Source organism: Sturnus vulgaris, chromosome 13, assembly GCF_052056855.1.
Source record: "Sturnus vulgaris isolate bStuVul1 chromosome 13, bStuVul1.hap1, whole genome shotgun sequence".
NCBI lineage: Eukaryota > Metazoa > Chordata > Aves > Passeriformes > Sturnidae > Sturnus > Sturnus vulgaris.
Window position 1 is genome coordinate 20578174 of NC_142255.1, and position 14268 is coordinate 20592441.

Here is a 14268-nt window from a genome sequence, read left to right on the forward strand (position 1 = left end):
CGAAGGTGGAGGCGGTGCTGCATCTGGCTCGGTGAGGAACCCAGGCTGCCGCGGGACCCGGGTCAGGCTGATGCCACCATTCCGGCCCTGCAGGGAGGTGAGGAGGCCGATCGGCACCGGCCTCAGCCCTAGGCTGGACCGCATCGCCACAAGGCCGGCTCCGCGCTGCTGCCGGACGGGCACTACAGCTGGGCCCGCCCCGGCCGTGCCGCAGCGCGGCTCTTCCCCGGCGCGCAGGCCCGGCCGCCATCTCTCCACCGCCGCCCTCCGACCGGCCCCGAGCCCAGGCTGCGCCCCGGCCCGCTCCAGCGCCATGCCGTCCAGCTTCGTTCCCCGAGGCTCCCAGCTCTCCCACCCGCCTCGGGACGTTCGGCCCTCAGCCCCCGGCGCTGATCCCCGCGTGCTGCCCCAAGGACCGCCCAGGCCCGACCCCACCTTTGTTCCTCACCGTCAGGATGCCGCCGCTTGACTCTGCCACGGCCGCGCTCGGTCCTTCTCCCCGCGGACGCGACTGCTCCGCCGGCAGTACCCATGCTCGCCCACCCCCCGCACGGCGCACGGACGAGCAGACGCAGCGTGCAGGGCTCCACAGCTACTTTAATAGGGGACGGCGCCGCAGGGCGCGGGGCGATGCCGGGGGTCCCGGCGGGACCCGGCCTGGGGCGGCGCGGGGCATCCTGCCAGTGGGACCGGCCCTGGGGCGGCAGCCCAGCGCGGCCGCCCGCTACTTGTTGCCTTCCTTCTTCTCGTCAGCCTTCTTCTGCTTCTGCTGCATGATCTCCGAGTCCCTGCGGGGAGCGCGGCGGGGCTGGCGGCGGGGCCGGCACCGCCGCGGGGCGCGAGCAGGGAGCGGGGCGGGGGAAGCCGGCAGGGCCGGCCCGGCGCTCACCTCTGCTTGCGGGCGGCAGCCGAGAGCCCGTCGTCCCGCCGCTTGCCCTTGCCCGAGTCGCTCTGCTTCTTCAGGTTCTTCTGCCGCGCCAGTTCGCGCTGGTTCCCGCCTGCCAAAGCGCGGCCGCCTCAGCGCGGCCCGGCCCGGCCCGGCCCCGTTTACAGGGCCACCCCCCCACACCCCGGCCCGACTACTGCCCGCAAGGCGGGTCCCAGCGTCGCCGGCGGATCATGACCTGACCCCGGCCCCACCGCACTCCTGGGTCCCAGAACAATCCTCCATCGCCCCGGCCGACCCCACTCGTCAGCTTCAGCCCCAGCCCCTTTGCTTTCTTTCCTTCCTTCCCCCCCAACTCACGGGTCATGGCGCCGCTCCCTCCCACCTCCACTCCACCGCCACGTCCCGCACTGACCCCCCCCACGCCCCGCCCCGCGCCGCGCTTTAAGGGACGCCACAGCCAATCATTGCGCCGATCCATCCCCCGCTACGCTCCCATTGGCGCGCCTCCCCGGCAAGGCCCCGCCTGATTGGCCGCGGGCTATGGCCTCCCTTCTGCCGGCGGGGGCGAAAAACCCGGAAGGTTGGGCGCAGGCGCCGCAGCCGCCCCCGCGCGCCAGGGTGCGTGGAGGGAGCCGCCCCCCGCCGTGACGTCACGAGGCGTGCGGGGAGCTCTGCCAGGCGGGGAGGGCGGTGCGGGACGGGGGCGGGACCCCGTTCCTCGTTCCCCGCTCCTCCCTCAGCCCTCCCCCCGCCGAGTTCTTTGCCACCCCAGGCACTGTGCGGTGATGCGGGGAGGGCGGTATGAGAGCTCTTCTATCTCCTTGGTCAGGCTCTGGGGCGCTGCGGAGCCGCTCAGAGCGCTCCTTCCGCCGCGGACGGTGCGGGAGATCTACGGGGAGAGACAGCAATAAGCGCCATCCGGGCCGAGAGGATGCGGGACGGGTATCCGTTCCTGCACGGCCCGATTTGCCTACGCACGCAGGGCTCGGCGGCGGCATCGGGTCGCGGTGGGGATTCTGCGGGGCGGTGCTGGATGAGGGGCTCTGGCGCTTCGCCAGCCGTGAGAGCTCGGTGTGGATCACCTGCGGGCAAGGGGCGGCTGCGGTGGGCAGGGCTCCGGTGGGACATCCGACCGTCCCAGTACCGGCTCCTGCGGGATCGTCTCCCTCCCCATCGCTCCTGCTACCAGGTCCTGCGGGACCACCGCCCGCCCTCGCACACCGCCTCCCACACCTTGTTGGCCGGGTCCAGCTCCAGGGCTTTCCTCAGGATGAGCGCCGCCTCTGCGTCCCGGCCCTGCTCTGCCAGCAGCTGCGGGGAGAGGAGCGGAGGGGAGCTCGACAGCCGGGCCGAGGGGAGAGGGGCGGTGTGGGGCGATGCGAGTCCCACCTGCCCGCGCCGGAGCAACGCCCGGCTGTTGTCGGGGCTGATCCGCAGGGCCGCCTCGCAGGCTGCCAGCGCCTCCTCCGCCCGCCCCAGCTTCAGCTCGGCGGCCGCGCAGTTGTTGAGGCACTTCACGCGCTGCTCCCGCAGTTCCTCTTCCTCCTCGGGCCCGGGCGGAGCTGCGGGGCGAGTGGCGACCTCAGCGTCCCAGCCCGGCAGCCCCGGGCCCTCTCTCCCGTCTAGTCTCTCGCCGATACCGGTGGTGGGGCCGTCCAGGGCGCGTAGGGACAGCCGGTACGATCGCAGCGCCGCCGCGAAGTCACCCCGGGAGAAGTGGAAGTTGCCCCGCTCCCGGCGCTGCGAGCCCAGGCGCAGGCGAACGGCGGGCGGCAGTGGCTGGGGGTCGGGACCGTCCCGCACCTCTAGCAGCGTCACCTCGAACAGCAGCGGTGCCTCGGGTGGCACGTCAGGCTCCCTGCTGGTACAGCACCGGCTGGCCCCGACCCCTGCCCTGCCGGTCCCACCGGCTCTGGTCCTCCTGTCCTCGCCTGTCCCTGCTGTCTGCCCATCCCGGTCCGTCTTCCCTCCCGCCCCCTGCCTGCTCCAGTCCCCGCCCGCTCGGTTTCCTTGCCCGCCCGCCCTACCTGCCCGGGCGGCCATAGGCGTAGGGGAAAGCGGCGAGGAAGAAGGAAACCTCCCCGGGCTGCATGGTGGGGACGCCCAGCTCCAGAGCCTGTGGACGGGCACGGCGGGGCTGGGGGGTCGGAGCCCTGGGCGGCGCCGACCCGCACAGCATTGAACCGCGCACTGGTTCGGGCTCACCTGCACGACGTCCCCGTGACCCGGCACGAAGATGAGCCGCGGGTCCCGCTCCACCAGCCCGCCGTCCTCCAGGGCGCCCAGCACCTTCACCGACACCTCCTGGCCCGGCAAAGGCCGCGACCCGCCCGGCCCGGCCCGCACCACGCGCTTCCGCAGCAGCCGGTCCTCTGCGGGGAAGGAGGCGCTGAGAGCCAAGCCGGGAGCCCCGCAATTGGCGCCCCTTTCCCGACTCTCCGCGGTACCGGCCGTCCTAGCCCGGCCCGCCGGCCCGGCGCTCACCCGTCAAGTCGCTCCACCCGTCGGAAACGAAAAGCGGCCCGAAGCCGCCGGGCCCCGGCACTGCTAGGGCCTCCAGCCGCCGGTAGAAGAGCCGCTCCTCCTCACGCACCGACGGCACCACGATGGCGGTGTGAGGCAGCCGGAACCGCACCCGCCGGTCCCGGCCGGGTCTCCGCGGCCGCCCGCCGGCCCCTGTTTCCCTCTCCGGGGAGCCGCCGGGCGATGGGCCCGGCATGTCCGTCCCCGACCTTCCTCGCCGCCCGCCGCTACCTGCTGGCCTCGGTCCGGGCCCGCCCGGGGCTCGGCGGCGGGTGCCCACGGCCCCCAGCCCGCACCGGGCGTGTCGCCGCCGGTCCCGCCGCGCCGCGACTGCCGGGGGTCGCCCGGGCCGGGGACACCGCGGAGCGCATGCCGCCGCGCCGTTACCTAATGCCAGGAAGCGGCTTCAGGGGATTAGTCCGGGCCGGCGGCAAAAATAGCTGGCCCAGGGCGAGCCTCGCCACCGGGCTCCCGCCGCCCGCCCCTCCCGCTGCTGTCCCTCGGGCCCACCCGCCCGCCGCCGTCGCGCGGTCCGGGCAATGCCGTGGCCGGGTGCTCCGGTACCGAGGCTGCAGGCCGGGCCTCTGGCTCAGCGTTCTGCACTTGCAACTCTCAGCAGTGCAGGGCTGCAGGCGGCTGCGGGGGAGGAATCGGACACTGGCAGAACTCACCGGCGCCCCTGATCCCTTCCAAGGCAGCTGGGGAGTGAATGAGGGAACTGCACGGCCCAGGGGAGCCAAGGCTTCCCGAGACCGAGGGAAACCATATGGGTCAGGGTCCCCCTGGGCAAGTCGGGGTTAGGGGATCAAAGAGACAGCCAGAGAAGCCAGTGCGGGCATGAATGTATTTGGGGGACCAGGAACCGTCCTGGTTCCTGAAAGCCAGTGCCCTCAGTGCTTCTGCTGGTGGGAGCAAGCCGCGGCAGGGAACAACTTGCAGCAGGAAGCTGCTGTCTATGAAGAGCAGGATCCCATTGTTAGGTCTGATGGGCTGCGCTAGGACAAGGACACTTGGTCTTAAGGGGGTCATTTTATTGTTTCACTTCTCCAAATGTACAAAAAAAATTAGAAAATAACTGTACCCCCACCCCCTCCCAAACCTCAAAACAAACCTGGGGAGCCCCACAACAGTGCAGCTAAGAGACGGCAGGAAATTAAACATTACTAGATACAGCAGCTGGGGCCCCTCGGCCCACATGGCCACTGGCTCTCCACAGCCCAGGACTGGCCCCAGTCTGACCAGTGCTTCCCCAATTCACACAGAGCTCATCCTGATAAGGTGGTAAGTAGGTATTTTACAAATCCTCCTTCACCTTCTTCTTGGATTTCTTGGATTTCTCTTCCTCCTGCAGCACGGGAGTGTTGGTTGCCTCCCGCTTTAGGTAGCTGATGAAGTCACTCACTTCTCTGCCCCCCTGCAGAAAGCAAGTGACAGTCAGGCAGGGCCTGTACCCACCACGGGCTTCCCCTCTCCTGAAGTGGGGAGAGGTGCCTGGCAGGACACCCAGGTGACTGCAAGCATAATTCTCCTCAGGACCTGCAGCACAAAGTACAACACTCCCGGTAGGTACCATGAGGTGTGCTCTCGGGGTAACAAGAACACAGTGACACCCCCAACTCCAGAGGCTTGAGTATAATTAGAGCACCTGGACACACTTCACCTCTTTACAAAGCATCAAGAACAGTAAAATACTCACCTCATACTTCTTTGGACTCTGCTTCTTGCCAGCTGGAGCAAAATAGATAGTGGGGAAACTGGAGAGAGAGAGAGAGAAGAAACACATAAGCTCCTGAGATATTCTCATTTCTATCAGACCAGTCCCAACTAAAGGGACTCGCATCCCACACTGCCCTGGTTTAACATGGCACAGCTTCTGGGGCTTTGAGGAACCAGGCGTGGCCTTCAAGAGCCCGGCCACACCCACAGATCTGGCTGAGCTCACTGGTTCAAGTTTGCTAGCTGAACTGCTTTTGGAACAGCAAGCCGAGATTTGTTTTCACACTGCCAGGAACAGAATCTCAGCACATCCCAAAGCAGCAGGACAGACCTCCAGGCAGAGCCAGGACATCAGAATCCTGGAGAAGCCAGGCAGATAAATGTATTTTGTTGTCACTCTTGATTTCTCCACATCAAGCTGTTGCCCAGCATCTAGCTATTACTGCCTGGCAACCCCCACATCCTTCCCCATGAGGCTCTTTCAGCTCTTCAGTGAGCTGTGCACAAAGTCAGACAGAGATGGACTCACACACTGACATGTGGTGTCATAGCAGTCAGACCTACCCTCGGACTTCATAGGGAGAAGGCACATCATTGGCTGTAGCATCCATTTTGGCAATGATGATATTGGGATCTTTGCTGAGCTGTGGGTAGAAAGAACCCATCAGTAACCAATTCCAAAATCCAGGAACCCAGCAGTCAGCATGATCTGGGATAGTGGTGTCAGAGGACAGTGCACAGGGAATGCCACTTCACCAACCCTCACTACATGGGAGACTATCATAGTGCAGAGGGAAAAGATCCAAAAAGAAATTTGGGCAGTTGAGGCCAGTCATTGAATCAGGGAATATTCCAGTGCCCTAGCCAAGAACACAGACTAAATAAACCAGGTGTGGTTGCTACCATAGATCGTGCTGCAAGGTATCTGCACTCTGCAAAGAGACCAAAATCTGTAGTCCTTAGGAAGGCACAATTATTCCCCATTATCACAGAAGCTAGAAAGAACCTGCAGGATCATTTAGTGCTGCAAAATTCTAGCTCACATTTGCAAGAGTCTCAGACTTACCTTCTCCCCCAGTTCTTTGTATTTAGGCTCCAGATTCTTGCAGTGGCCGCACCATGGTGCGTAGAACTCTATCAGGACATCTTTGTCTTGAGCATTAACTATTTCATCAAAGTTCTCAGCCACCACCACCTGTAAGGGTTGATCACACCAGTTAGTTCCTTCCAAGTCAGAGATGAGGCAGTGACAGGACACACTCCACACACTCCACCCAAGCCTGGGTCTCCCACACCTGCACAGAAGCAGCAGAACCAAACACAGCACTCCTCATCTGCACCATGCAGGTAAAAACCTGCCAGAGGTTACCAGCACTACCTCCAAGTGAGGTCTGCATATGGTCTCCTTGCAGGGAGATAAAGCTTTTCTTTTTAATCCCAGCAAGCAATCAGCAGGACTGGCTGAGGCCATCCCCATTCATCCCCATCTTCAAAACATCTGCAAATCCTGTGACTCGCACTCCTGTGTAGGGCTCTCATCAAAAAGCCAGACTAGGGAATGTTCTTACTCAGGGCAAAATTGCCTGGGAGGGTGAAAGCAAGAATTATACCAGATCCCAATGATGAGATAAACGGGGAGATCCCTAAAATAGTGTAGTCACAACCAACAGGAAGACCATGCCATGAAGGAGCAAGCACAAGACAAGAGGGCAGGCCTTTGCATAATCCCTGGAAATGTGGATGCTGGTGCACTCACAAAGCATGCTAACTACTGTGGCCAAGCAGCAGTTACTACGCTGAGAGAAAAAAACACAGAACCCAGACTGCAAGCAGCATGTCTCCCTCACCTCAGAAAGCTGCAGTGGAACAAGGGAGTGAGTAATTCCTCTGTCTATCACCACATTCCCAGCACTTCACACAGGCACAGGAAGCTGCTGCTGAGCAGTGTCTCTGCAGCCATAAGCAGCACTCACCTTTACAGGCCCATCATTGCTTTCAGGGACAGGCTCTGATTTCAGGTATTTTTTCAAGTTTCCATCGAAGTAATCTTGCAGGAATCTCTCCAGAGCCTTTCCATCACGGCTGAAAGAAAAGTGATGTTACAGCCATCATCACACACACAGGATAGAGGGGGAAACTTTCAAGGCTTATTTAAGCTCCTTCCACCCACACAACAGATGCCACCTGCATTTCTGACAGCACCAGTCTGGGGCTGGCTTAGCAGACCCCAGAACAAGTGCAATGATGTCCTTAAGGGCTCTGACAGGAGGCTGGATGCACATCCCATTCAAAGTTTTAGGCCTTCCAGCATCCTTCAGGTTTTTTTTTCAAAATGAAAAGGTACAACTTCCCTTTATTGCACCCTAATTCCTAACCAGACATTTCAGTACTTTGAGTTAAATTCTCTCCCTTTGTATAACAGGAGGGGCTGCAAGCTTTCTAGAGAGCAGGAAATCACATGAGCAGGAGCCATTTTGACCCAGCAATTACTTCTTCGAGCTGCAATACCCAGCTTTCCTGTTTCCTCTAAGCTAACAAAGTATCATTTGGTCAGAGACCTCTAGACCAAAGTGCATCAAGTGAGACCCAGTACCAGCAAGTTCAAGAACTCACGAGAACTCTTCTTGCATGACATATTTATCTCCTTTGGCAGTTCTGATGGCAACGACGGGGGCCTCACCCACACTGCTGTCCAGACCAAACTCAGAAAGCTCATGGCCAAAGGTTTTCCGACTAGCAACAGCGTAAGACAGTTTGTGGCCAGCATCCAAGAACTTCTTTGCAATCATCATAACTCTGAGTTGAAAAAAAAACCAAACAAAACCACAAAGCATTATTTCTTTGAATATTTTCTTCCACATGATGTAACATCCTTCAAGATGACATGCACATCAAACTAGGAATTCAGTGGCACAATGTAATCTCCAGAGCTAAGTTCTGTAGAAATGGTGCTGAGAATCAGACCAGTAAGCTTCGTCTGTGGTGACTGAGGCAAGTGTTGTGTTTCCATCCTCCACCTCCACGACCCTGGCGTGTGAGGCATAAAGGGCAGAACTGCACACCACAGCAGTGAGGCAGTTTGTGGGTAAGGTCTAAGTTCCTAAGGACCAAGGGCAATCACACAGGATTTCAGGGGATTGTCACCCAAGCTCTGGAAGCACAGCAGGGAGCACAGTGAACAGTGTGAGGCTGATTTACCCGCCACCACTCCCACCTGTTGCGCCAGTAGTTGGATCCCTTCGCATTCTTCTCATAGTCAACGTCGTAGTATGCCACCAGCAAGTCCTTGCCCTGGATCAAGTCTTTGTTGTCTTCTGTCATGTGTGGGCAGATGCCAAAGCTGTCAATGAGAGAAGTATTAGCAGAGTCCACGACTCCAGAACAGGCTTGACACGGCACAGTTGCTTCCCACCCAGGAGTTAAATGCCTGTGATCAATCAGGCCCCAGGAAGAAACATTTTGCTCATTCCTGTGTCAGGTCAAATCTCCATCTCCAGCCACATGAGTAGCTTGACCTGACCCAAGCAAGGCCAAAGCTAGCACAGCTCCCACAGGTTCAGTTTTTAAACAGGATCATGGATAGAATATGGAGAGTGCATGCCAGTAGCCAGATCAGGATTTCAAGAGGGTGTCCCCAAAGGGAAGCAGTGCCAAGACATGCAGCAGGAAGTGGCAGCAATGAAAAAACAAGCTCTGACAGGGACAAAGCCAACTGGGGCCAGTTTGTCACATGTGCTGGTGAGGAACCACTCACATGTTCTCCTGGATGAATTTCTTTATCTTTCCACTGGTGATTTTGTCTTCTGGATACTTGATAGAGTTCTCCTCAAACTTGTTGGCCAGGCGTGGAGGACGGAATAAGACTATACCTCTGCAGGGAAGCAGGTATTGTGAATTAGTTCAAAGTGTCCCTGGGAGTCCACCAACAGCAGCCAGATGTGGCAAAAACCCACTCACCACTCACAGCTCAAACAACACTGTTTAGCTTCTTGGTGGCACTAGTGCATTAGGTGTACCTGTCAGAGTCTTCTCCATGATTCAGTCAGGCCACAATGAGAAACAAACTCACCGTAACAATGAATATGGAAACAAAATGTCTCTGTTGAGATACTTTCCACCCAGAGGCAGACACAAAGGCTTCAGAGCCTGTAACCATTTACACTTTTCTATCTCCATTCAAAAGAAACACCACTGTCGGGTGGGGAAGAAAACAGACCTTAAGCTACGTTTAGAAACTGAAACCATTTAACTGGAATTTATGAATTTGTTCCAAATGGCTCAATAACAATAAATCTTTGTATTAAGTAACTTACTCTCCATCTTCCCTGTACTTCTGCACCAGCTGCTCCTCGGTGGTGTGTGCAAAGCGGTAGTTATCCCTGAGGCTGTTGGCTGCTTTCATGAACTCCGAATAAGCATCCCCAGATGCATCACCAAAGAAACCTGCAGCAGAAAGGCAGATTGTGACCTCAAACCGAAGCAGCTGTGGACCCTCTGCAGCTTTCAGCATTCTTCTCTACAATGCACTGGATCAATCCTGAATCCAGTCCTTCAGTGCATAATTTACCTTTGACAGCTTCTCTCCCATTTTTCGGGACCTCCTTGTACCCCCTCCTTTCCAGCAGCACAAAAGTACTCAGAAGAAGCCCAATTTGGTCACTCAGCCAAAGACTATTGTCCCTTGAACACCCAGACATCCACTGGTGACTGTGTAACAACAGCCACTGGCACTTAATAACAGTAAGTTTAGGAATGCTGGTTAATACTCATGTGGTTATACATACAAGATGGCACCTGATTTGCACCATTTACTGTTGCCACGTGTAACCACAGACACACCCAATGCCAACAGCCCTCTGATGCCACCAGAGCAACAAATACACTTTCCAGCAACTCAAAGCTACCTGTTGTCAGCCAGCCAAGAAAGCAACAACCTCTGGAAAACATGTACTATGGTGCCAGGGGAGCCAACAAAGGCAGATGGCCATGAGAAAAAACAAACAGAAAAAAAAAAATTTTGGAAGGAATACCCAGAAATCCTCAAACCCAAACTCCTGCTTGAAGCAGGACCAGCCCCAGTCAGATTAGGCTGCTCATAGCTTTGTCCAACTAAGTTGTGAAAATCTCCCAGGCTGAACATTTTAAAATCCCTCTGGATACATGTTCTAGGGCTCTGTTGTTCTCATTATCAGCAGTGGTTTTGTTCATGTCCATCTGGAATTTCTTTTGTTGCAGCCTGTGGTACTGCCTCTGATCTTTCCAGACAAGCTCCCAGAGCCCAGTGCCCACTCATTTCACGATGCACCACCTCTACTCACCCACGACAGAAGCATCTTTATCGCCAATGAACTTCTCAAACTCAGCCACAGAACTGAGAGCCACCGAAGCAGGTCCCGCCTGTTTCTTGAGATGGCTGACAATCCCATCTTGAAAGATTAGCAAAAAAATTAAAGGGATCAATACCAAGTTCCACAAGACATTTTTCAAGCTTCCTAAACCAAAAATTGTTTCTGCAGAATCCATACACATCTCCCATACAATAAATATGTGCACTGAAGGACTGCTCCCATCAGCTTCACACAGGAGCTTTCTGGCATCCTGGGAACTAGGAGCTAATGTGGAAACCTTCACCTTTAAAGGAGAGCTTTAGGGGAAAAATAAACATTCCAGGCCTTGCCAGCACAAAGAGTTCTGGAAAGGGTAAGGGGCTGGGGGGGTGTATGTGTAGGTGGGAAGCTTCTCTGCATCCCTGGCTGTTACATTTTGCCTCCTGCAGCACATCAGCAAGCCAGACACTGCCAAACAGTTCTTACCTGCTGTTCTGGGCCCATCATAGGTCCCTGCCTCTTCTCCATCTCGAAAAATCTTTAATGTGGGATATCCACTGACTCCATACTTGTTACATGTGTTGGAGTTTGCTGTACAGTCAACCTAAAGGAAAAGAAACCTTGCTACTCAGACTGAGATCCAGCCCTAACACACCCAATCCAGCCAAGGGCCTAGAGGGATCTGTCACACACTGCCTGGTGCTGGATAGCCCAGACTGGGAAACAGGTAGCACAGGTATATTGAGAGGCCCAGAAAAATATTTCAGATAATACTGGAAAAACTAACTAGTTTCAAGTTCCACCAGACTACAAACCAAAAAAAATACTAAAAAATATAGTTTCTTACAATCAATGACAAAGAATTTCTTAGCACCTTGTCAGTCCTAAAGTTCATATAACACTCGAAGAAAACAGGCTGACCTGACCAGGAGGCCATGGTGCCAAGAGTCCATGCCACTTCCCGTAAAGGAAGAGACAGACTCTGATTTGAGAAAACTCTACGAGTTTTGACGCAGAAAAGAAAGCTCCTAGTCAGCAAGCCTCAGTGTGTGCGTGCAGCACGGTGCTCGCTCTCAGCCTCACCCAGCTCCGAGCAGGCCTATTTCCCCGGCTGGGGCGAGCCCTCACACACCCTCTGCACACCAGCTGCGCGGTGCGGCCCTGCAAGCACCGGCTTCCAGATTATTTCAGAGCTCCAAGGCATCAAAGCAACGCCGTCCGGCCGGCCTGCAGAGCAGGAGTCCGGTCGTTGGCCGCCCAACGCGGGAGCCGGTGCTCACCTTCACGAGAGGCACGATCCCCTTCAGCCGGGTCGCGGCCGACTCGTACTCCGGCGCCAGCCTCTTGCAGTGTCCGCACCTAGGGGCACGGAAGGGAGTCAGACCGGCCAAGTACCCCTCCCGGCCCGCCCCCGGCCCCACGCGGCCCCTCACCAGGGCGCGAAGAACTCTACGAGCACCAGCCCCGGGCGCTCGGCCAGGCCACTCTCGAAATCGGCATCGGTGAGCTCCACCACGTCGGAGGCGCGAGCGCCGAGGGCAAGCAGCAGGAACAGCAGCAGCGCGGCAGGCAGGGCCGGCTGCGCGGGCCGGGGCGAAGACATGACGGCGGGAGCAGCAGGGCCGGGAGCGGCGGGGCCGGGAGCGGCAGCTGAAGAGCGCCGGGGCCGCAGCCGGAAGTCCCGCCCCCGCATCCGGATCTGCCGTGTGGCAGCTCCTGATTGGGCGGAACGTCACGGGCCGCAGGCCAAAGGGGCGGGGCCGGCCCGGAGACCCCGCCCCCTCCCCAGCGCCGCCGGTTCTCGGCGCTGCCCGGGCCGCGGCGGGGGCGGGGCGGAGCGCTGGCCTGGGTGCCGTGCTCCATCCGCGGTGCAGCCCCTGACCACAGCGCCTGCCCTTGCCCCCGGGCGTGCATTAACCCCGTGGCCACCATGTCTGTATCGCGCCGTGCCGGCCCGGCCGTGACACGTGCCCAGCACATGCCGCAGCCCCGCATTTTCGCCCACGGCCCCTCACGCTCCGGCCCTGACAGAGCCTGGCGTTCCCCTAGTCCCGAGCCAAACCCGGGAGCGGGTCTTTACCCCGTAACCCCATCCGCCGGCATTTGCACCTTCTGCTGGGGTCTGCGGTCGGAAGGACCTTCGTCTGTGCCATTCCTGCCGGGGTGCTCGGCTCGCCGCCGGCTTCGATCAGGCATAGCCTGCTCCCATCTCGTGCCACCATGGCCCGGTACCGCCAGGGCCTGGGGCTGTCCCCGCACAAAACCGCGATTCTCACGCTCCCAGCGTCACGTCCCTTTGCAGCGCGCCGGGCAGCTCAGGTGGGCCTTGGGGAACAATGCATCACTTGGGGGAACGTTCTCGGTACCCCGTTTCCTCCTCGCCACCCGTTTGTCCGTAGAGCCCACGTGCTCCTGCCCTCGCCTTGTCATCAAGGCCCTCCCGCTGACCCGCTGAGTTTTAGCAACTGCGCCCAGCATCCCCAGAGCTGATGATTGCGGTCAGCCCCAGGTGCTCACCTCCGGCACGGGGGCAGCCGCCTGGGCTCTTTCTGGCATTTTTGTCACCAACACTGAACTGCATCAGCCAGTCGGCCCCAGGGCTGCAGGGAGAAGCCGTGTGACGCCTCTGACTTCATCGTCGCCATTGCGACAAAGAGCCCTGGACCGGGGCCGCCTCCCGGGGAGCGCTGTGCGGCCGCCGACTCCCGTCCAACGGGCCCGCCGGCCCGGGGCGCCCCCGCAGCTCCTCCCGGTACCGCGCGCTCCGGGGCCGGCAGGGGGCGCTGCCCACCGTTCCTCCGGCCAGCGCCGGGCCCCCGGGCCGGGGAGTGACCACAGCCCCGGACAGTGACCACAGCCCCGAGCAGTGACCACAGCCCTGGATAGTGACCACAGCCCTGGATAATGACCACAGCCCCGGATAGTGACCACAGCCCCGGATAGTGACCACAGCCCTGGGCGGTGACCACAGCTCTGGATAATGACCACAGCCCCGAGCAGTGACCACAGCCCCAAGCAGTGACCACAGCCCCGGATAGTGACCACAGCCCTGGGCGGTGACCACAGCCCTGGATAATGACCACAGCCCCGAGCAGTGACCACAGCCCTGGGCGGTGACCACAGCCCTGGATAGTGACCACAGCTCCGAGCAGTGACCACAGCCCTGGATAATGACCACAGCCCTGGGCGGTGACCACAACCCTGGGCAGTGCCTTGCCGCCCGGCTGCCTCCGCCCGGGCCGGCTCCCCATAACCAATAATGCCCGAGCTCGGCTCCGTTTGCGGTGGTAGGGCTGGCGCCGGCCTCGGATTAGAGCCCAGAACCGAGGCGAGCGGGAGTCGCGCCCTGGGCGTCCAGCCCCGGCGGCAGGAGCGGGATAGGCAGGCAGGGACCGGGCAGGGTCCCGTGCCGGGGAAGTATCAGGTGTGTCACAACCCGTCTCGGTGGTCTGTGGGACAGGGGTCTCTGGGGCTGCCGCTGTCGGAGGAAGGTGTCATAGCGAATGCGGGAGCGGCGGGGGCTGGAGCCGGGCTCCGGGACCGCACTGCGGGTGTTGCCAGATCCTCGTCTGGATCCTGCGGGAACTTCGTCTATCTCCCTCTTGCTCGCTCCTGCTGCCCGCAGGACGCAGGAATGGCTGCTTCCCTTCCCAGCCTAGGGATGCTGCTTCTGCTGGAGCTGCGGGACCCCAACCCCGGTGAGGGAGAACGGGCCTCCGGGAGCGCAGCCATCGCGGATAGATGCGTGCTCAAGGGCCGGTTCTGCTCCCTCACCCCTTGCCTGCTCTAGAGCCGTTCCCCTCTACAGCGCGG

General features: G+C 59.5%; 2 protein-coding genes across 2 annotated transcripts; both read right to left on the minus strand.

The window, feature by feature from the left end:
* Nucleotides 1–579: 579 nt before the first annotated feature.
* SERF2 (small EDRK-rich factor 2) lies at nt 580–1401 on the minus strand. The gene is made up of 3 exons (XM_014887838.2): nt 1247–1401; nt 890–998; nt 580–788 (listed from the first exon to the last, which is right to left on the minus strand). The coding sequence occupies exons 1-3, from the start codon at nt 1365–1367 to the stop codon at nt 725–727; spliced, it is 294 nt and encodes a 97-aa protein (XP_014743324.2). The 5' UTR covers nt 1368–1401; the 3' UTR covers nt 580–724.
* A 3021-nt stretch (nt 1402–4422) lies between these two features.
* On the minus strand, nt 4423–12077 carry PDIA3 (protein disulfide isomerase family A member 3). Its single transcript, XM_014887837.2, has 13 exons — nt 11889–12077; nt 11736–11814; nt 10942–11059; nt 10447–10554; nt 9442–9571; nt 8883–8999; nt 8343–8468; nt 7742–7924; nt 7102–7210; nt 6195–6323; nt 5693–5772; nt 5109–5166; nt 4423–4826 (listed from the first exon to the last, which is right to left on the minus strand). Exons 1-13 carry the CDS (start codon nt 12056–12058, stop codon nt 4707–4709), a joined length of 1527 nt encoding a protein of 508 aa, XP_014743323.1. The 5' UTR covers nt 12059–12077; the 3' UTR covers nt 4423–4706.
* Between the last annotated feature and the right edge of the window lie 2191 nt (nt 12078–14268).